The 22,841-nt window shown below is 43.9% G+C and overlaps 1 protein-coding gene across 4 annotated transcripts; it reads right to left on the bottom strand.

The window, feature by feature from the left end:
* Window positions 1–9,727: 9,727 nt before the first annotated feature.
* LOC123508841 lies at window positions 9,728–22,444 on the bottom strand. 4 transcript variants are annotated; one of them, XM_045262781.1, is made up of 4 exons: window positions 22,311–22,444; window positions 14,019–14,388; window positions 10,938–11,123; window positions 9,728–10,376 (listed from the first exon to the last, which is right to left on the bottom strand). In XM_045262781.1, exons 2-4 carry the CDS (start codon window positions 14,360–14,362, stop codon window positions 10,199–10,201), a joined length of 708 nt encoding a protein of 235 aa, XP_045118716.1. In that variant the 5' UTR covers window positions 14,363–14,388; window positions 22,311–22,444; the 3' UTR covers window positions 9,728–10,198. The 4 variants fall into 4 exon arrangements, with proteins under 4 accessions (XP_045118716.1, XP_045118719.1, XP_045118717.1 ...); XM_045262784.1 differs by lacking the exon at window positions 14,019–14,388 and adding an exon at window positions 14,935–15,268; XM_045262782.1 differs by lacking the exons at window positions 14,019–14,388; window positions 22,311–22,444 and adding an exon at window positions 16,035–16,544.
* Between the last annotated feature and the right edge of the window lie 397 nt (window positions 22,445–22,841).

Below are 22,841 nucleotides of genomic sequence, written 5' to 3' on the forward strand. Positions count from 1 at the left end.
TGTGTGTGTGTGTGTGTGTGTGTGTGTGTGTGTGCGTGTGCGTGTTCATATGAGGCGCCATATAGGATACAGGTGTGTCTTTGCATCAGTCAGAAACACCACCACGTGTAGAACAAAGTCATATATACTTAATTACATTTTTCAAACACCACTTTGCATGTAAACATTTTTTTTTTTCCCTTGCGGTTTCTCTGTCATGCAAATCTCTCTTTTTCTCTTTCTCTTGTCCCAAAGGTATAATTTCTCTCTTTTTTTCGCCTTGAGTCAGGTCTGTGATGGGAAGCTTTTGTATGTATGTATGCAGGTGTGTGTGTGTGTGTGTGTGTGTGTGTGTGTTAGTGCTTGAAATGGTAATGCACGCAGAATGAAAAGGCGAAAAAATAGAGAAAAAAAAAGAAAATGAAAGAAAATTTGGTTGTCTTTGCTTTGTGAGTTCCTTCGTGGCCACTCTTGGAGAAAGCTTGAGTGTTGTATCGTGTCCTGATGGCTTGAGAGAAAAGAATGACGAGTTTTATTTACTTTTTTCTCTCTTTTCTATTTAGCGCAAAATGTTTGTGAGTGTTTGTCTGTTAGGATTCTGTGTCATATTCTTACTTTGTTGCAGAATTCCAGACTGATTTGTTTTTCTTATTCTTATTTTTCATATTCTAATCATCATCATTGTGAGTGTCTGTCTGATACGATTCTGTGTCATTTTCTTAGTTCGTCTCAGAATTCTAGATTGATTTGTTTTTCTTTTTCTTATTTTTCATATTCTTATCATCATCATTTTCCTTATTACTATTACAACTTATTATTGACATTTTCTTTTCCTTCTATATTTTTTTTTTCTTCTCAGTTTCTTTCTATCTAACGCTTCTTAATTAAGCTTTATTTACCTTCCCTTAGCAGGAGAAGGAGGAGGAGAAAGGAAAAACAAGAGGAGAGAAAGAAGAAATGACATTGATTAATCAGATAAGTTTCTTTCGTCTCTTCTTAACTATTTATCATTCCTCTCTTAACCCTTCCTTTCTCATGTTTCTCCTCTTCTTCTCGTGGTATGGAGGAAGGAGAGAACAGGCATTATTTACGTAAAAAATGAAAAAAAACATACTTATACCTTATACTTCTACTTAGATTTATTATTCACCCTTATTTCAATCGTTCCATCAAGCCTTCAGTCTCATTAACCTCTTCAGTACTGGGACGCATTTTTGCTACAAGCCTTGGATATGATTAGACAGTTTTATTGACATTAGGAAGGGTTTGTAGAGGTCAGAAGATTAATGGCCAGAATCTTCACTATTTCAACCCCTATATAAATCTCTGAAGCTGCATAAAATCCCCAAATAATAATCAGAAAGAATATGAAAACACGTTATGGTACTGAAGGGTTAACTACATTTTCCATCTTTCTTTAGCATGGAGGAAGGAAAGAGCAAGGAAAACATTCACAAAACCACACATTTACTCTAATCTCACTCATATTCTAATACATCAGTCATTCCTCTTCTTTTTAACCATCCTTTCCATCTCTGTGCCTTGGTGTGGAAAATGAAAAGAGCAAGCAGTGTATTTACTAAGGTATACTCTTAAGGTCCTGGTGTCCGTCGTGCTTCTGTTTACAGGCGCATGACAAAGGCCACCGCTAATGTGTTGGTAAGTATGCGAGGGAGGATGTACCTGAAGGCCACTCAACTGTGATGGAAGGGAAAGCAGGGGTGCTGGAAGGTGAATTACTGTGCAAAGGGGTCAGTGAGAAAGGGAGTAAGAGAAAGAGTGAATATAAGAGGGAGTTGGGGAGACAGGAAATAAGTGCATGGTGGTTGAAGACAGTGAGTGAGTGAGTGGAGGAGAAACAGGAGAGACAAATGAAGAAAGGAAGGAGAATAAATTAAAGAGGGAGAGAATGGAATGATTTGAGCATGAGAGACAAAACAAGAGAATGAATGACCAAGTAAAAAAAAGTAGTGAAGGATTAATACAAAGAAGGGAGTGAATGAGTAAGGGAAGAAAGATGGGAGAAACAAATAAAGAAAGAAAGGAGAATAAATTAAAGAGGGAGAGGATAGAATGATTTAAGCGCAAGAGACAGAACAAGAGAATGAGTGATAAAGTAGTGAAAAATAGTGAAGGGTGAAGACAACGAAGGAAGAGAATGAGTAAGAGAAGAAAGATGGGAGAGACAAAGGGAGAAAAGGAGAATGAGAATAAACTAAGAAGGAAGAGAATGGAATGATTTAATCGCAAGAAAAAGAACAAGAAAATGAATGATGAAATAGTGAAAAATAGTGAAGTATTAATACAAAGAAGGGAGTGAATAAATGAAGGAAGAAAAATGGACAAAGGAAGAAAGAAGAAATGGAATAGATAAATAAAGGAGAAAATGGAATAAATTAATGATTAAGTGTGGGAAAGAACAAAAGAATGAGTGAATGCGTAACTGACTGTAAATGAGCGAATAGAATATTGTGTGAGAAAACAAGTAAACAATATGCAAAGTAGTTATTTTCCAAGGCAATTTTTCGTTCTATTTTCAGAGAGTATCGTCGTCCAATCATTGTTTTCCTTCGTACATTTTGTCTCTTTTTTTTTCGCTCAGGAAGGAAAACAGGTTGGCTTGCCACTCATTGTGTTCTAGTTCTCTTTTATTTTTTTATTTTATGGTCTATTTTTCTTTCTCCTTCATGTCACCGTCTTTCCTTTCCGGGGAGAAAAGTCGTGTCTCTTTCTCAGACTTTCATTCATCTCAAGTGTCTTCCTTATTGACTTGTGGCTTTCTATAAATACTAAGGAAAAATGGCGTTATTTCCATATTATTTCCTGTAAGTTAATTTTTTTCTGGCTTTCTATAAATACTAAGGAGAAATGGCGTTATTCCCATATCATTTTGTGTATGTTAATCCTTTCTGGCTTTCTATAAATACTAAGGAAAGTGGCGTTAATTCCATATTATTTCGTGCATGTTAAATCTTCTGGCTTTCTGTAAATACTAAGGGAAAATGATCTCCACCCAATTCCTTCAATCTATAGGTATAAAAAAGGTAATAGAAATGTGCACTAGTAATTTAGAAAGCACAAAACTTTTTACTTCGTTTTCACCTTTAGCTCTTCTTTCTCTGATTTCCAAATTGATTTCTACCTCTGTTCAACTTTCACACATTATATTCACGATCTGCATCAATATTCTCACGCATCCATTATTCAGAACGGTTGATAAGTAACTAATTTAGAAAGCGACTATCATTTTACCACAGCTTCATCACCAGTTCCTCTTATTCTATTTTTTACGTCAATTTTCACATTCATTCATTCATAGTATGCATCAATATTTTCAAGCCTTCAGTATTCAGAATCATCAATCAGTAGGTAATATAGAAAGTATCAATTAATTTACGTACAATATTTTTACCTCCTGTTCCTCAAAGTCGCTCTCACTTACTATTTTCACGATCTGTATCAATATTTTCACTCATCCTGTATTCAAGCTCACTCGTCTGATACAGCTGGCCGTGTTTGCCTAGTCATTAGTTTGCTAAGGCGGATGTGTGTTGTGTTCTCCTATCACCCAGTATATGCAGCAACAGAGCAACAATTTGAGAGGTCCTTGTTGCTCCTCCAGGCTTGGTTGTCTTGCTCTGACCCACTAATTCTTGCTAGTAATACTTGCCGCTAAGAACTAGATCAGTCGTTCTCTTAATGAATTTGTCTTATGCATGAGGGTGACAAGTGGAAACACGTATGTAAGACTGCTCGATGTCGGCCTGTTGACTTCCTGCAGACAGCTTCCTTTGTTTTCTTATGCTCTTATGTTCTTACTTTCTTGGCATGGTAAGGATTTTGGCCAGAGGGATAGAAATGAAGAAAAAAAAATATGGTAAAACAAGAGGCAGGTCTTTATTTTTTTTCGTTTTTCTTCTCATATCATCTTATAGTACCTTTCCTTTCCTTTCTACCCTCCTTGCCCTCCTCTCCATCCTCTACAGCAGCCTAACACTCAAAACTTGCCTAGCTACTTAGAAAAATGTCCTTGAAACACCCAAAATAGGAGCAGGTATGTGTGTTCTTCCTTCTCTTCCTCCTCCTGCCTCTCTACCATCCCCTCCTCCTCACCCCATCCTTTTGAACATTCTGTGCCTAAAACCACCAAACTCCTCAAAAAAAGGCAATTAAAATGGACAAACTAGGATCAGGTATGTACGCTCCTCCTCACCCTCCTTCTGCGTCTCCACACCTCATGTCCCTCCTTGCACTCCTCACCCTCCACTCCCCGTCCTCTTGAGTAGGCAGTGCCCCCCGAACACCCGAGCACACAGCCGGGTCGTGCTCTGAATGGAAGGCTCTCTGGCTCACTCTGGCTGGATATTCATGTCACCCGGTGCATCTGGTCGCTTCATTACGTGCCTGCACACCTCACAGCCTCACGCCGCCCTGGGAGCACCCCTTGGTTCCCCTTGACGGCGTGACGGTCCATTGCAGCTCGACTCCCTGACACGTTCCTCAGAGTGTGTGGGTGTTTGGATGTGTTTTCTAAAGCGCTTTCTCCTTTCTGAACTGAGAGCTTCCGTCTTTCACGCCCAGGAGTTTCTACAAGCAAGGACGACCCACTATGAAGGGAAGATCGTGTTTAGTTTTAGGGGAGGTGTTTGTGTGGCTGTGTGTCTGTAGCGGATCACTAAACCTGGCTGTGGTGAGCGTTCGGGTGTGTCGCGCGCCTCAGTGCTGAAGGGGTGTGTGTGTGTGTGTGTGTGTGTGTGTGTGTGTGTGTGTGTGTGTGTGTGTGTGTGTGTGTGTCCTGATCGCTGTTTGCTCTTGCAGATGCCTCGCAACCCTCCAGCTGCCTCGTTTTCCTTCTAATGACACACTTTTAACAGGACTTTCCTCTCTCCGTTCATTACCCGGCTGTTGGTATTGATGTTCATTCCCACCAATCCATTTTCTCTGTACCTCTTCTTGTACTTTACTTGTATCTACTTGTCTCCTTTTTGCTCCCAATGACACACTTTCTAACAGTTTTTCCCTTACTCATCACTTTGCATGGTCTTTCACTATACGTAGAGTTAATTTCATAGTTATTACAGTGTGCGGCTGGCTAACTTGTCATTCTGGTTCTTCTATTCATCTCCACCTGTCTCGCTTACCTGTTAATGACACATTTTTAGCAATAATAGAACCAGCTTTTCTTTTACTATGCATCTCACTGCTTTACATCTTATCTGTCGCCTTCGTGGTGCTGTGAGGGAGAGACGAAATGGGTGAAAAAGTAGGAGGGAGAAGAAAAGAGGTGGTTGAATAGGAAGAAGAGAAGGAGAGACAGATGAAGGAGGGAGAGTAGAAATGAATGAAGAAAAGAGGATAGGAGAGATAGAAGAGATGGATGAGAAGGAGGGCGGGAGAGAAGGAGAGACAGATGAAGAGAAGGGAGGGAGAGGGGATGGATGGAGGAGGGAAAGAGGAAAGGAGTATGCAAACATGTGATACCCTCTGACTCAGTTCTTTTTTTTTTGCTCCCTTTGTCAATCAACCTTCCTTTTATGGTTATGATCTCAGGCTGAGCTGCGGCGCCACTCCCATTGTGTTCAGACTCCTTCAATCCCAAGTTCCCTGACCCACTTAGACTCTCCTAGTCACAACTTACGCTTTGAAACCTTTACAAATACTAAGAAATAAAGTAGTTTGAAAGATTAATTGGATTTCTAGCCAGTATGTTTATCAGTAGCTGTAGAATAGATGTGAAATAACTTTACAAATACTAAATAGAAGATAGTTTGAAAGATTGATTTAATTTCTTGGTAGCATATTTATCAGTAGTAATAGAAATACATGTAGAAATACCTTAGGCTGACTTCAAGGAAAAATACACCAGTGGAAGAGTTTAACAGACAACCAGCTGATCACAAGGCTGAAGATCGAGAGGTAAACAGGATATAGAAGAAAGATTGCTCTAGATTATTCCCCTGACCAAAACTACGCCTGCTTTCTCCTTCCAGTGACTTAAGGAATGCTGTATACAATAGGAGAGAGAGAGAGAGAGAGAGAGAGAGAGAGAGAGAGAGAGAGAGAGAGAGAGAGAGAGAGAGAGAGAGAGAGAGAGAGAGAGAGAGAGAGAGAGAGAGAGAGAGAGAGTTAAGGACACTACAAGGTGATCATAGAGCTTTAGATCGAGAAGTAACAAAGGATGAATTAAGAAAAATGCTCCAAAATTACTCACTTTATCAAATCTCGACTACTTTTTCTTTCCAGTGACTTAGTTGAAGAAGGTCATACAAAATTGAAGTGAGAGAGTTAAAGAGATTGAGAGAAACATAAAATAGAGTGAGTGCATCGAATTTACTCCACTGATTAAATCTCTACTTTCATCTTTCTTCCCGGTGACTAGCTTTAGAGTTGGACTGTTATGATGCTTCACCCCTTGAGTACCATGACGCATTTCCATATTCATTCTGTTTACTATTTGGTGAGTTTATACAGCTTCAGAAATGTGTGTGGAGGATTAAAATAGTAAAGACTGTGGCCATTAACCTTCTGACCTCCATAGATCCCTCGTAATGTCAATAAAATGGCAAGAATCGTACACAAATCTCAAGGTAAAAATGTGTCCCAGTATTGAAGGGGTTAGAAGGGAATATAGGAATAGGTACAGCATATTATTTTCGCTTTCTTTCCTTTTCAATGAGCCGATCGCATCACCGCTTAGCCTGCCTCTCACTCTCTCTATCTTCCTGTATACTCAGATTGAAGGTAGTAAGTCTTCACTTCACGGAGCTGTGGTTCGTGTTGGCTTGTCTTGGAAGCTTAGCAGGAAAGTAAATGGTGTTCTGTGTTCATTTTCTCTTTTTCTTTCATTCTCTTTTTCATTATCTCGCTTTCCTCCCTTTGTTATCGCAGAAAGTGAAGCTGTCAATCAATTCACTTCTCTCTCTTACCTTTTTCTCTTTCTCTTTTCTCTTTTCTCTTTCTGGCTTTCAACGTGTATGGAACAACAACAACAAAAAAAAAGATCTTATTGAAACTTGTATACGAAAATGAAAAATATCAGCTGGTATAATCAATTCACTCTTGCCTTTTTCTCTTTCTCTTTTCTCTTTTTCTTTTCTCTTTCTCGCTTTCAACGTGTATGGAACAAAAAAAAAAAATGGTCTTATTGAAACTTGTATACGAAGACGAAAAATTTCAACTGGTATGTCAAATTTTATTCAGTTCCTTCACAATCACACGAAAAAAGAGAAAAAGGAAGAAATATGAGCACCAAGAGAAGGAAGACAAGGAGGAGGAGGAGAAGGAGGAGCAGGAGGATGTGTAAGTAGTAGTAGAGGAGCAGAGGTCAAGCAAAACAAACTCATTAAGCAGGGAAGACTGAAGATGAATGGGGCAGGTGTAGGAGGCAGGTGTGTGGATATATAGGAAGCAGATGGAGGTGAGGAGGAGGAGGAGGAGGAGGAGGAGGAGGAGGAGGAGGAGGAGGAGGAGGAGGAGGAGGAGGAGGAGGAGGAGGAGGAGGAGGAGGAGGAGGAGGAGGAGGAGGAGGAGGAGGAGGAGGAGGAAGGAGGAGGAGGAGGAGGAGGAGGAAGGGTTCAAACGGTTAGACATGGAGTGGACGAGGCTAAAAGGAAAAAAACATGGCAGCAGAGACAAGAAAGGAGAGAAATGGAGAGAATGAGGAGGTGGAGGAGAATAATTATGCTTATTATGTGTGTGTGTGTGTGTGTGTGTGTGTGTGTGTGTGTGTGTGTGTGTGTGTGTGTGTGTGTGTGTGTGTGTGTGTGTGTGTGTGTGTGTGTGTGTGTGTGTGTGTATTTCCTGGGAATAAACAAACGCTTCAAAATTGACGAAAAAAAAAAAAAAAGCTTCATAAAAAATATATATGAACCTATTCTCTTTCTCAGTCTCAGTTTCAGTCTCAGGAGTATTTCTAATAAAGCTTTGTTGTTTTGTTGAGACTTCGAGTACCGAGTCAACACTGAGCCTGTGAAGAGGATTAGAAGAGCAGAGTTGATACAAGAATGTTGATATGTTGGTAGATTTCATACAGTGACTGCCTGCACGGCCTCAGCAAACCAAGAAGAAGAAGAGGAAGACTTAACCTTATCATGCAGCCCAACGTTGTAGCTCGGTTGACTTCTTGCAGCTTTCCACATCAGATTTGACAAATAGTAGGTAGAAATCTTGTGTAGAGAGACCAGCACGTGTAGATCTGATGGTTTCTCGCAGCTTTCCTTATGTGCTTATTTCATGTTACTTGCGTGAAGGCAACCGCTCTCGTGTTTACTATTGAAGAGATGATGCTGTGAGCTTTCATTATCTTGTTTACACGTTATATATCTTCGTAGATTTTTTTTCTCGGTATCAAAAAGAAGAATATATCAGTTGTTTTCTCTTCTCTCTTGCGGTGAAGGGAAAGTGTTCCATTGTTTAGCGCTGAAGGAGATGAGAAGTCAGATATCCCTCTTAATTTTCCGTTCTTCTTGTTCACGTTTCCTTTTGTGTTTCGTAAAATAAAGTAACACATACATTTCACCAGAGAAGGAGTTGATTTAATCTTTCTTTCCTTAAATTACACATAAACACATAAATCAATAAAAATAGCATTCCATCTGATTTTTCCTTTAAATATTTCTCCACCGCCACTGTTTATCCTTCATCGAGAGAGAGAGAGAGAGAGAGAGAGAGAGAGAGAGAGAGAGAGAGAGAGAGAGAGAGAGAGAGAGAGAGAGAGAGACCAGTAATTTCCCTTCCCAGACACCCACCGAAGACTCACACTCCATCAACTCAACGGAAATAATCGAGAGACTTGTTGAACTGTAAATAATTTATTACATAACTTAAACTCCAGAGCCCACAACAAAGTGAGAGATAAAGTAATCATTGGTAACTAATCGAGAAAAAAAAAATAATGTGTGAAATATATACAAGAACCATAACACACTAATAAGTATCAAAATAAACAACAACAATTACTCTACATAACAAAAAAGGCGAAGGAACAACAAGAACAACAACAACAAGGTGGAGATTTTGCAGTTATCAATGAAACAAACGAAAGACAATCAAGTGAGTGAAATAAATAATTTGTAACAATGGATGAATGAAGGATGAAGAATGAGGCAGGATGGGAGGAGTGAAGGGTGGGAGAGGGGTGGAGTCCCAAATGAGTCCTATATATATATAATAACTAGGTAACAACGGGTGTCCTTTGGTCGAGTGTCTTGTCTGTTCCCTGAAAATGTTCCCCTTGTAAAGGAGATATTTTCGTCTAAACAAAAAGATAAATAAATAGCGAACGTCTATACATTATTCACAGTCTGTACATTATTGAATTCTGCTTTCGTTATCATACAGTCACGTTGAAAGTTACCATTTAGTCATGCTTACCTGGCACACCATTATCTTTCTCTTTCTCTCAGGTGTGTCCAGAAAATGTTGTTAATTGAGTCATGGAGTCTTGATGTGTCTAGTGCTTTGGTTGAGTCAGTTTTAGTCAGTGTAAGTCAAGTTGTCTTTCAGTAAAGTCAGTGTTAGTTTGTCTTTTTAAGCGTTGTTCTGTTCCTTCATTGTCAGTGAGGAAAGAATGTCCAGAAATGATGCATTGAGTCACGAGTCAAGCTGTAAGTCATTCAAAACGTCGCCAGTCATATAGTCGCTCAGTCAGTTAATCAGTCAGTCAGTCACTCAAGGCAGTCAGTAATCAGTCAGTCAGTTAGTCAGGAAACACAATGAGGTCGTCAGAAAGTCAGTTAAAGTCAGTGAGTCAAATGAGCACGTTTATGTAAAGAGAATAACGTCATATTTACAATCAGGAGCGTCTGGGCATCGCTGCGTCCGTGGCTCTGCTGGAGGAGGAACAGAAAGAGGAGGAGGAGGAGGAGAAGAAGAAGGAGGAGGAGGAACTGGTCTCTGCGTCAGGAGTTGAGTAGCTTGTCTTGCGTCTATGGCGTTGGTGCAGTCTGGCAGTCTTAGCCGTAATCACAGTCAATAAATTACCTTAAATACAAATTAACAACAAACTTCTTTTTTTTTAAATACAATTGAATCAACAATCAACAAGACAAAAAATACTAAACGGAATCATGACGAGCTGTAGGTCAAGGGGAGGAAGGAAGCAGAGCACCATCCTACCCCTACCAAGATCAGATCGATACTAAGAGGGTCAAATCGCGCCCTCGTGTATATATGAGGCGTCCTCGGGCAGTTCTTAGGCGCCGGACCCTCACTAGTAGTCCTAGATTTCATTATGTGAGTATTTCTCCATTATTTTCTTCACCGAGAAGTCACAAGTTGTATAGACGTCACCGCAGTCTTTCTGTAAGTTACGACCCCGATCTGCCGCGTCGTTATACTCCTCCACCAGCGCCTTGATCTCGTCAGGAAGGGACAGAACCTCGGCGTATTGCAGGTAGCTGGAGAGAGACGACGGGGAAGTGTGTTAGGAGAGGGGGCGTGTACCTGTATGGCGGTGTGTGTGGTGGTAGTGTGTGTTTGTGGGTGTGTTGGTGGATGTGTGGGTCAGGGTTAAGTTGTCATTCAGTGCATAAGTCGGTGTTCGTTTTGCTGTAAAATGAGGGTTTTCTTTGTTTCTTAATCTGTTGTCAGTGTGGAGAAAATGTGCAGAAATGATGTGGTGTGTTAGTTACTCGTGTTGTGTGGTGAGGATGCTGAGAGGATTCGATATGCGTGTCTTTTAGTCTGTTTGCTATAAAGAGCCAATTGAAAGACCATTGAAATGCATGTTTGTCTATCTATTTGTCTGTTCGTTTGATATACTTTGTGCTGTTGAGCAATCTATCTACCTCATAGTTACCAAAAGCTGTGTGTTAGAGAGTTTCCTGCCATGAGGAAGACACAACATGCGTTTTACTGTCTGCAAGGCTGTGAATTATTTTTCATACCAAAGATTGCTGATTCAGAGTTATAACACACCCAGTAAAGCCTAGAGAAAACCCACACGTTGAAGGACTCACCTGAACACGTCGACGATTCTGGCGGCGGGAGCTCCGAAGCGAGAGGTGTTCTGGTGGATCTCGCAGATGAGGCGCTTCTGGCACTCGAGGTCAGCGGGGTCAAACTTCCTCCAGGCCTCCTCTCCGATGGCGATCCAGTCGATGATGGAGAACTTTTCCCAGTCGATAGCGTAGGGATCGAAGGACCTGTGGTGGGGACAAGGTCAGCCTCCGCTATGCCTCGGAGACTTGTCACTCTCTCTACCACTACTTGTTTGGATTTCAGGGCAGATTATTTACAAGAGTGATTATTTACATTAACTATCAGCTTATACTGACTTAAGCAATTTACAAAGCTGATTATTTACATTGGATCCACTTATATTGATTTGTGATGCACAGTTTACAAGGCAAATTATTTACATTAATATCCACTTAGTTGACGTGTGGAAAGGAGTTACAAGCTAATTATTTACATGACTATTCCACAATGCAATTTACAAGCTGATCCTCTCTATGCATTAGGTGCTTATAAGCATGGCAAATATTACTGTACACGAGAGAACTGCATTATGTGTCTAGAGAACAAGACTAAGGTGAGTGCGAGGTGGCGCGCCTCGTCCCACCGCACACTGTGTATAGTACAACATGCAGGCATTCCCGGCGCCCGGTGCCTCGCCGCGCCATGCCGTCACCTTACCGCCTGTATGAAGAGTAGGACGAGTAGCCGCCACTATTGCCGTAGCCTGAGTCTGAGCCGTAGCCGCTGCCGGAGCCAGAGCCATAGCCATACCCGTAGCAGCCTTTGCCCCACAGGATAGCGGACGGGATACCGAAACCGAGAGCCGTTAGACCCGCGCCCGCTAGGAAGGGACCGATGCTTGAGAATAACGAAGGCAGTAAGTTGGTGAAGTTGAGGCTGGTGGCGGAGGTACCAGAGCCAACCGTGACTATGAGGAGGCGCCCCTCGTCATCATAAATGTTGCCGTCGTCCGTCTCAAGATCCTGTATCGAGTCAAGTTCTTGTTCCGCGGTGGCCACAGCGAGGCACGCCGCCAGCAGACATCCTAGGGCTAATCGGCTCATGGTCGGTGAGATGAAGATGGTAATGAGATTAGCGAGTGTATGGTAATCTCCGCGTGCACTGATTCAATCACTAGATGCCGCGTGGCCTGCTGAGTGAGTGTCTGGCCGGGCGATGCTGTGCCTTCAATGAGCGAAGTCTTCTTTATATACGAAGGAGAGGTCGTGACGTCGTCGGCGCGAGGGGGCGTCAAGAGGGAAGACCTACTGCGCTACATTAGAAGAAATCGCTGAGTTGAAAAGAAAAAAATCAACCTCGCTTGGTCAACATTAAAGGTGTGGTCAGGGAGGAAGGGGAGGAGGGGAGAGAAATACGCCTGACCCCTCGCCCTCCTCCCTTCGCTCTCCTCCCTCCCTGCTGGCCAAACACGAGCACGGAGCAGTGTTGGCTTTGCAGGGTAGAAAGGCTTCTCTCCCTCAGATCCAGTGGCTCTTCTCCTCAGAGGCGGTAAAGGCGCTTCGAGGTGCAGGTTTCCCTCGGCGGTCTTGAGCACCGTTGGTCAAACACCCGCGGGCGACCGTGACTCAGCACCATAGAGGAGGAGGCGGCGCCAGAGGCCAGCCAATCACAGGGCGTCTTGCTGGTGCCATATTGCAGGAAGAATGTCATTTTTTGTCCTCTGAAGGCCACAAGGACGGTATGAAGGACAGTCCACTGTCTTCCAATTGGGCAATAACCCACAGGAATAAGTATTGTTTATTTTCGAGTCAGTTCTTGAAAAGAGAGTTTTTGATATCACTCATTGCCAGACTTGTGGGGGCGTGACACCACCTGGTAGAGGAAAGATACGATTTGCTTCTTCATTACACCTTCGTGACTCCTGCCAAGAGGATCGTGAGTCAAGGCTGGTCAGAAAACGCACTGAAGAACTACATTCATCATCGCCTATCCTTCATTCAATCAGGACTGAGACGTGGCTAAGAGGCGAAGTGGCAGCGTTCCACATCACATTCACCCATAAAAGGACCAGTCACGGTGCAGTCTCCATTTTGGTTAGTGGTGGGACGCAAAGGAGGTGGTGGTACGGGCACGGCACTGCTGGAGACTGGGAAGACAAGCTGCCAAAATACGAAGGGATTTTCGTGAGACTGCAATATGCAAGCAAATGATATTGTGAGCGGCTGGATTCTAAGATCGCTTAGTAGTGGAAGATTTACATCATATGTTTTCTCGGTTGTTTCAGTAAGTTGCTTATATCTGAAGCAAGACCTGTTAGTGAGTGTCTCGCGAATCTGCACCTGAAAACTGTCAGCGCAGTGAACGTTTGAAAAGATGCTTTGGCGACACAGAAAGTCAATGATTCTGTTGTCTGTTGTTTGTTGATGAATAAATATAGTAGGATTGCTGTGTTTTCTTCCTTCTCTTGGGGAGTGGGTGGAGAGGGCAGGGTGCTCGGTTAGGGGGCGTTACTTGGTATATGTGCTCATTAGTTAGTCTCAAAATTTTTATCATGTTGTGGTGAGGTAATAGGAATTGTTTACATCCATATCAAAATCCGCGATTGTTAATATTACTCTATTTATATAAAAGAGTTTTCGAAATATTAACCGCAATTTATCCGTTTGAATTATGTAAGCAGTTTCTACAGACGCGTTTTTAAGACATTCACTGTAGTTCTTCTGTATAGACAACGTGAACTTATTCTACATGTCTTTTCATCACTGTTTCTTCCTTTCCGCTGTCCTGTCGGGGATGGCGTTGCTCTGGCCTGGGCAGCCGCGGCGCTCCGGCTGCCGGCTCTTCAGTCCACCACACGTGTCATGCACAAAACCTCCCCGCGCAGGCCGTGGCGGAGAGACTGTATGCACGATGCTACAAACACATACATAAAAAAAAGAGTGCCTTACCTTATCTCGTACCTCAATGGTTACCGCTGGACCACCGCCAGGGACACTAATGTGACATGAAAACCTCAAATGCGAGGGTGAGATGACTGAATACTGGCGGTGGTGCAGCGGGCGGCCAGAAGCGTGCACAGGGGAAGGGCGAGGTCATGTCATAGGCAGGTTCGTACGCACCCTCGGTTGCCGCGGCCTGAGTAGCCTGAGTCTGAGCCGTAGCCTGAGCCTGAGCTGTAGCCTGAGTAGCCCGAGTCGGCAGGGGTGGTCAGGAGATAATAAAGGGCAATGGCTCCGGCGACACCCCAGAGCAGGATGCCGGCGGAGAAGAGGAGCAGGGTGGTGTTGAAGGTGACAAAGGAACCCGTGGAGGCATTGTTATAGATGAAGAACACCCTTGGGTCAGCTTCGTTACTAGCAGGGCCAGGCTGGTCGAAACTCAGGTCAGCGTATGGGTAGTCGGATGCAAGGACGCAGGAGGAGAGGACCAGTGCCCCCAGAACATGCAGGAGCGTGCGGTTCATTCTCGCGTCTGCCGCAAGTCACTGCACTGGAAAAGGTGCCGCGTTGAGTTGAAGGGCAAGCTGGTGGACAGCGCCCGGACACCCAGACCTAGAGTAATGGCCATTGGAGTGTGAATGGCGACCTATTGTGTCCAAAAGTGAAATTGAGGAAGTGAAAGCGAGTAAGCGCAATTTGAGGTCAATCAGTGGAGGATCTTGGTGCACCTTGACCCGAGTACTGCGAGGTCAAGGTCCCGGAAACCTCCAGAAAACCTTGGCCATGCTTAAGAATGAACCGCAGCGCCTGTGTCCTGCCGGGCCACCGACAGGAATGGGTGGTGGTGGTGGTGGTTGGGATATGGTGGTGGTAGTGGTGGTGGTGGTGGTGGTGGTGGTGGTGGTGGTGGTGGGTAGTGGGATTGGGGAGGACAATCTCTGCCGAGACAAGCCATTGTGTGGAGAGGGAGGAAGGGCTGAGGGGTGGAGGGATGGAGGGGCAAGTCCAGGGGAGGCAAGGGAGGGGCGGGGAAGGAAGACACCGCTAACTAACTCAAGTAAAGACAAACAAACTGACAAAATTAACTGTTACATACGCTGCTTTCCTGGCATAAGAGCCAGTGTATCCGGATCCGGAGCCGGAGTAGTCGTATTTGTTTAGATCATCTCCGGTAACGTAAAAGTAGGCAAGGGCACAAAGGGCGCCAAGCACGATGATGCTTGTCACTCCGAGGATGAAGGAGGCGTAACCGATTGTGACAGTGGTTGTGTTGGTGGTAACAAGGAACAGCCTGCTTTCAGGGTCGTCATCTGCCACCACCGGATACTCGTCAAGTGCTTCTGGCGAGAATCCCTTGGCGCAGGTAGCAAGGCCAGCCACCAGGGCGAGGACTACCAGCGTGCGGTTCATTCGGAAGGGTACAGGGTAATCTGGAAGACCAGGGTACGAGCAAGGTGACACTGATTTACCTACCGGGATTATGTCAATGAACGGTAAGCGGAGAGAGCAGAGGAAGTGACAAAACCTGCCATGATTGGGTCTGGTTGTACAAAAGCCATTTGTAGCGATGGTCATAGTCAACAGCAAACTAGGAAGAGTTAATTGTTAGGTCGGTGTCTGTGGGGCAGCCGAGGTGAGTCTCTGTCTTGTTGTGTCTTCAGCAGCGGAAAGTGCGAGAGGTTACCGCGACGGGAGGGTGTTGGCCCCGGTGCACTGAGGAGGGATCGACACATCATTTGTACAGGGAGAAACACTGGATCTTGGGATAGAGCGCGGCTCGTCGAGGTCTGGTTGAGGGAGGGAAGGCCGCGGACAGGACGAGGGTTGTGGACAGGTAACTGAGCACGCCAGGTGTTGGTGGCATCTCCTCTACAAGCCCCGCAGGGCCTGGCGGAGGCCTGCCGGGGCTGTGCACGGTGAGGGTTGGGAGTGACATGCTTTAGTGCTGCTCATGCGACATCGGTTCAGACAGTGATGCATCAACAATTAACGTGCTGCGTGTTACTACAGTACGGCGCCTCACTGCGGGGTGCGCGATGGGCTGCTCTGCCAGGGTGAGGCCAAAGTGCCACTGGTGGCACCCTCGCCTCATCCTGGCACTGCAGCTCGCAGACCCAGCAAGAGGCGCTTGCACTTCAGCAGGGCACGGTGGGCCTCAAAACTTGCACTTTAGAGTTCATGGAATTAGACACGTACAGGCCCACCAGGTTACTGAATCTGCGGCCCGATGATGCATATTCGCACCCCACCCAGTAGCAGAGAATCGCGCTGCCAATGATGAAAGACACGACGCCCCATAGCAAGATCCACACGATTCCTGCCCCTGAGACTATTACACTGTTGGAGCCGGTGGTGGTGGAGGACGTCCAGCCCAGCCTCTCCCAGGGGTCCTTGTCCTCCACGCCTTCCAAGGCCGCGTCCCGCTCGCTGTCTGCCGACAATGCCGGGAGCAGCTCGGCCAGGCAAGGAGCGTGGAGGAAAAGGATGACCCGCAGGAGGAGACGGAAGTTCTGGTTGTTATAAGTGAACATTCTGGCCTGAAACAAGGCGGTGTTTTCAACTCGTTATTCACTAATGACTGACTGAATGATTGACTGCTTAACTGACTGACTGACTGACTGACTGACTGACTTACACGTTACTGCCATCTAGTGAACCTGAGAACAGACAGGCATGTCAGTTTTGGCGGTGCTTCGTTGAGGATACTGGAGAGTGGTTGATAGGGAGTAGGATGGGCGAGGGTCAGGATGAGGGAAGTGCACGATCGGGCCTGACTAGCAGCGAGGGAGGGTCACACTGTACTCTACTCGTGCTACAACCAACGGATACCTACTGGTCGGTGTTACGCGCGTAGCTGTCATAACCGGAGCTGCTGTACGAGGTGGAGTCTCTTGGGCCTCCGTAGAGATAGAACAAGAGAGCTAGACCAATAATGAGCGGGACGAGGAGAGCCGCGCCCAGGGCAATATATCCAGCGTTCCCAATTGTGATGCTCGTAGCGCCCGCAGTGTTTCCAAAATTGAGAACCCCAGTCCCAAAAATAAATCTCTGAGTTGGGTCATCATCATCATCGACAAGGGCCGAAGGTTGAAGGCTCTTTTGCTGCAAGGCCTCGGCTGCCCACCCCACTCGCATACAGACAACAAGGACAGCAGCGGAGAAGAAAAAGGTCTTCATGACTGTACAAGGCCTGAAAAGGTGAGAACAGGTAACAGGCGTGGCTCTCAGCATGCAGGAGTCCAGGTCGCCTCGTCTGTGTGGGAGCGACCTCATGCACCACCGCTACAAAATTGGCTTTTGCAAACACTAGATGGCAGGTCCTTCCTCGCGGCGCGCCATGGGAATACAGCTCCGAGAGAAATAGGACCGTTATGCCTCGCAAGTGTTACAAAGAAAATGGACGCGACAGAAAACTCCAAGCTGAATGGGGAAACTTAGCTGTTATGATTCCGTCCGTAGAGTGAACGCTGGCTTGATTCTAGACACCAAACCAGCTGAAGATGAAAGAGCTGAAGCACAGACGGCGAAGGAGAAATGATATACAGGGAACAAAGTCTGGGAAAATCTGTACTGGTGGATGCTATGAGTTACTGTGTGTTGTTTCATCCACCGAGACACTAACAGAGGCACTGATGGTTAGTAAGAGTGATGAAGAAGAGATAGCTACTCTCTTAGAACACCGGCGACAATTAATGCTTGATGTCCCGATTAAAAAAAAAGAGTGTTAGTTGCTGCAGAAAATTACTTGTTAGGTATATACATATCACGACTGCCAGGTAGACAGACAGACGGGAAGACAAAGAAAGATATTACAATGAGACCAAAATAAAAAAAGAAGATAAAGATAGATATGAATGTGTAAGACAGATAGTTACATCCTCAGTTATTTTCAAGTCTGGTAGAATATTAAGCTAGTTTTGCCATCTGGTGGTCGCCTGCTGCTGACGGCTGGCTAAAAGGGGAGGGGAGGGGAGGGGATGCCATACGGAAGGCGGCAGACAGTTAGGACGAGACAGGAAGTTGTAAATATGCTTCAGGAGGAAGGGGAGGAGGATGAGGAGGAGGAGGATGGAGGGAAGTTAAAATGATAAGAAGTGTATCTCTTTTTATTATTATTATTCCTATTATCATTATTACTACTGACTGAACTGTATATGAAACTATTTTTACAAGAGAATTCAAAGTTTATATGTATGTTTATTTCTTTCTCGTATTCTTTTTTATAAGGAATGTTTGTATTTGCATTTTTCTTCAGCTTTTTACTTTAGTCTAGCCAATTTTTTTTATAGATTCCACGGCTCGTTACTGAAGAAACGTGAGGTTAGAGCTACGAGAATAGGAAAAATGTCATAACAGTTCCACTGAAGTAGGAGGAGGTACAGAGGAGGGAGAAAGGAGGGAGAGAGGAGAGAGAGTAGAAGGAATGTAAAGGAGAATGGAGTGGAAAGAAATATAACTTGGGACTGCTTGCGAACACCTAAGACTGAACGCGCTAGTAATGACCTGTACCGCTTGAGCGAGAGGCGGCGGTCAAGGAGGAAGAGTGGTGTGGCCTCATACATAACTCTCCGCATTACCGTTCGTGGCGACCAAACTCCCTCAGATCCTCCCTTCCCCTCTGCAGCTCCTCCCCTTCTGGCTAGAGAGCGCTGCGCCTCACACCAGAAGTTACAGGGAGAGAGAAGGAAGAGGGAGGATGTGAGGTGTTATGTATTTTCTTTTTATATGCAAGAGGGGGAAGCCGGACAAGGGCAGCAGAAAGATTTTAAAAAGGCCCACTTGATTGCCAGTTCCCTTAAAGAATGATAGAGTTAGCCAAAATTCTGGGACAAATGTCTTTTTAGTACAAAGTTTAATAAGCTTTTTTTATTTTGAGGTTCGATGTAAAATGACTTATATGTAACGAATTCTAAAGATTATTTGATTTTATAGTTGATTATTTCTACGATTTTTTTTCTTTTTTTATTGCAATACAATTTTAAAACGTGTTTAGGATTTTTTCTTCAAGTCTTATATCAAAATACATCCATAGTACGTTTTGACAAGAGGTTTTAAGATTCATTTCTTCTATACATGAGTTGTCTCTAAATCTAACATGAACCTTCAATCGTATCATTAGATTCAATAGTTCTTCAAAATGGACGCACAAAACTTGACTTGATTCTTTTTAAAGTGTTCATGGGGGATTTAAAGGCGTCTGACAGTGCAGTGTTGGAAAGCGTGCCACTCTCCTCGCAACAACTCTACAGAGCTTCATGAATACTTGCTCTAAACAAAAAACAAACAAAAAACGTGCGTGGAATGGAGGAAGTAAGGAAAGAGAGAGAGAGAGAGAGAGAGAGAGAGAGAGAGAGAGAGAGAGAGAGAGAGAGAGAGAGAGAGAGAGAGAGAGAGAGAAAGGAAGAGAATAATCAAGTAGGAAGATTAGCATAACTTGTGCTTTTTGCTACAGTCGTTCTATGGGACAGCAAACCGCTAAATTGGTGCTCATTGTGGACTACAAGACAAGTTATTTTTTTGCACTTGTACTGTTAGTGTCTCAAGTGGCAGGCGGTGAGAGGCACGAGTGTCTGAGAGGCCACAGGGTACATGAGGTGGGACTACTGGTGATGGGAGAGACTACGAAGAAAGAAAACGTGACTGAGTAAACACAAATGACTATTGGGGGGTTATGGGCAAAGTAAGGCGGTGGGAAGGGAAGTGTACTGAGTGACAGGTTTCGGAAGGCGAGAAGAGCGTTTTGGAAGGACAGGATGGAGCAAGACGCCACCACCAAGGCAGAAACTGTATTCACATGGTGTCGCCGCTCATTGCTATCTCGCCATTGGACACCACCGGCATCCAATTAAGAGATTATATACAAAGCTTCGTTACTCTTGCATTTTCTTAGCATCTACAACTCTCTTTGTCTCTAGTCATTCTATATACATCATCTGCTCGTTAGACAAGTGATATTTACAAATGCGATGGTTGATTCTAGTACTGTAATTCAAATTTGATCAGTAATGGGGTTATTATACATATGGTACAAAATAAACATATATTGCATTATATTTACAGTGCTACTCTAGGCATGCTACACTACAAAATGTACATAATATACACAGGTGAACACTGAAAGGGAGTTAGTGGGTGATGATATGAGATGTAGATGAAAGTGCTTTGTGTTATATGTAGAAGAAATGTATGCTTGTTTTAGTGGCATCAGAACTAGTAATTAGAAAACGACAGGTGACTAATAGGTAACGCTCAGGTAATACAATGAAATTATACCGTGAAACTGAACCTTCTGTCTTTTATATACGCAGGAGGAATGGATGTTTAAGACTACACCTTAACTAGTAATTAAAAGAAAAGGTAAAACTCAGGTGACAAATAGGAATCACTCAGGTAAGACGTTAATGTTGTACTGTAAAATAACCTTAGAATACCTGTGCTAATTGGGAACTCGGGAGGTGACAGGTAAGAGACAGGTAGGTTCTGAGTGACAGGTAAACATGATATAATATTTGACTAATGACTTGATACTTTGAGGTGATGCTACTGTCCAGAACAACCAAACACACCTTTACCTGTCATTACCTCTGATTACCTCGTCACTCCACCTGGCGCCTCCTTCTCCTTTCCTCAGCAGTTTGGTTGCCGCTTCCTGTCTCTCTCTCACTCACACACTCTCTGTCTGTCTTCCCGTGTATTAGTATTACTGCTTCGTGTTGGCAACTTTACATAGGTTGAGTGTAAGTGATGTAACTGTTTTTCCTTTCATTGACTTATATAGAGGAATTCTGTCCTTGATTTTAATGTATTTGAATGATTTTTGTATGACTTATATAGAAGATTTTTTTATTTTTGACGTTATATGTATTTGAATTAATCTTTTTTATATGTTTTAAATGTATGACTTTTTCCTTGTGTGTGTGTGTGTGTGTGTGTGTGTGTTGACAAGTGTACATCAGTCAAAATACAGTCAATGCTCAAACTGGTCTCTAATAATCAAAGTTTTCCTGTTAAATATCTAGTATGGCTGTGACAATTAAAGTAACCAAAAATGCCAATGTACTTGAGATTAACGTAACAACTACTGAGGAGAGGAGAGCGGAGAAGCTGGCCAGGGAGGGAGAAGCGAGGCAGCAGGGCGGGGGAGGCTCCTTACTTAGACAACAGTTGCGTCATGGTTCGCCTCTCGTGTGTGTGTGCTCAGTAAAGCATCTGTTTGACAAGTGCTGCATGATGAGTATGATCTTGTTTGCGCCACGCGTTGAGGCACGAGGTAGGCTGGGAATGGGTGGCTATTGCAGGATCCTAAGTGACTGTGCTCAGTTTACAAGAGGTGCTGGTGTGTTAGGGAATGTGATAATAGTGATGGATGTTATTAGGTTGCGTATAATTGAGCAAAAGGTGAACTTGTAGTGTCTTATAAAGTGATTGACTACTTCCTGGTATATCACGCAGGTAGAAAGGAATTTAAGTTGATTCTAGTGATTTTGAAGAGTTTCCTGTTGATGTTCAGGCTGCTTTGTAAGATGCACTAATATGTTACATGTGTCTCATTTGAATAGTTTGAAAATAGTTTTGAGATTCTACTGTTAATGATCATATATGAAATTGTTTGTTTATGAGTTCAAAGTGCTACCTGGTTTTGCCTTTTCGTAATGACATTGAAAGGAAACATATAACCAGTTACCTTAATAATGTGCTTCACTGAATGATGAGTGAGTAGACACGAAAAAAGAAAGAGTCAATGATGCAGGGACTTAATAAACCGCCTGTGATGAAGTAACAGTAAAGGCAGCCAGAGGAGGAGTGAGGAAAGAACAAAATTACAACTAAAGTTAACACTGTGCTTCTCATAGTGAATAAATAAACAGGACTTGCAATTAATATCCTGTACAAGATATACAAACAGTGAGAGTAACTGTTGCTTCATGTTGAATAATAAAAAGGGATGTTGAATCTGAGCTTCTGTTAATCAATAAGTAAACAGGAAGAAATTAAGAAGCCATCTTTGACAAAATTAATATTGAACGTGTGTGGCTTTATAATGGATTAAAAGCTACGTTAGTACTGTGCTTGTAGTGATGACAATGACAAAAATTACATGACAGCACAGAAAATTGAACAGTTATACTTGAACAATAACAATCAAATCAAATATATATGATTCTGAATTTCTTTTTACATAAGAGTGGGACAGGCCTGGGACAACAACAAAAAACTATACAAAGCAGGCCCAGTGAAGGTGCCACTAGAATGCCAGCGGGGCACAGCATGGGCTGATGAGCACTAGACCTTCCCTTGAGGCAGCAAGTATCCTCCGGGAGGGGCACCGAGGCACTGAGTTAGCACTGAGTCACTGCGTAGTGGAGGGAGCACCATTTGAAGTAGAGTGGTGATGGTGGTGGATGGCAGAGGTGGATGTTAGTGGCGAGTCGAGCTTGTAACATCCGAAAGAGTCACAAGAACCACACGTACCTTGGCGTCACAATAAGAGAGGGTAAAAGAGCGTGTGTGGAGGGTGGAGAGTGGGTGGAGTGGAGGATGTAGACGCGGAGAGTGGTCAGAGCCAACTGATGTCTCTCGTCGCTGTGTCTCTGTTTATATACACGGTCGCTCCCTTGCTCTCGTGAATCCCTGGCCTGGTTTTCTGCTTCTGTCACTCCCACCGTTCCCTCTCCCCCTCCCTCCCTCCTGTATCGTCACCACATGGCACCTCACCCTTCCCTCCATCCATCGCCTCTCCCTCCGCCCCTCCACCCACTTCTTACTGCCCCTTCTCCCTATTTTCTCTCTCTTCATTATTCTGTGCCTCTTTCTCTTCTGGTGAATTTTGGTCTGGTTAATGTGAAGATTAGTAAGCCTCCCTGGTGCTTGAACACACACACACACACACACACACACACACACACACACACACACACACACACACACACACACACACACACACACACACACACACACACACACACACACACACACACACACATAAGCATTTCCAGTTGACAT

The sequence above is a fragment of the Portunus trituberculatus genome, chromosome 25 (assembly GCF_017591435.1).
Source record: "Portunus trituberculatus isolate SZX2019 chromosome 25, ASM1759143v1, whole genome shotgun sequence".
In the NCBI taxonomy this organism is placed as follows: domain Eukaryota; kingdom Metazoa; phylum Arthropoda; class Malacostraca; order Decapoda; family Portunidae; genus Portunus; species Portunus trituberculatus.

Coding starts and splice junctions, on each gene's coding strand:
- LOC123508841 (XM_045262780.1), bottom strand. CDS start 12,002: ATGAGCCGATTAGCCCTAGGATGTCTGCTGGCGGCGTGCCTCGCTGTG. Junction 11,124..11,616: donor TCCTACTCTTCATACAGGCG/GTAAGGTGACGG, acceptor TCCCCACCACAG/GTCCTTCGATCCCTACGCTA. Junction 10,377..10,937: donor AGAATCGTCGACGTGTTCAG/GTGAGTCCTTCA, acceptor GTCTCTCTCCAG/CTACCTGCAATACGCCGAGG.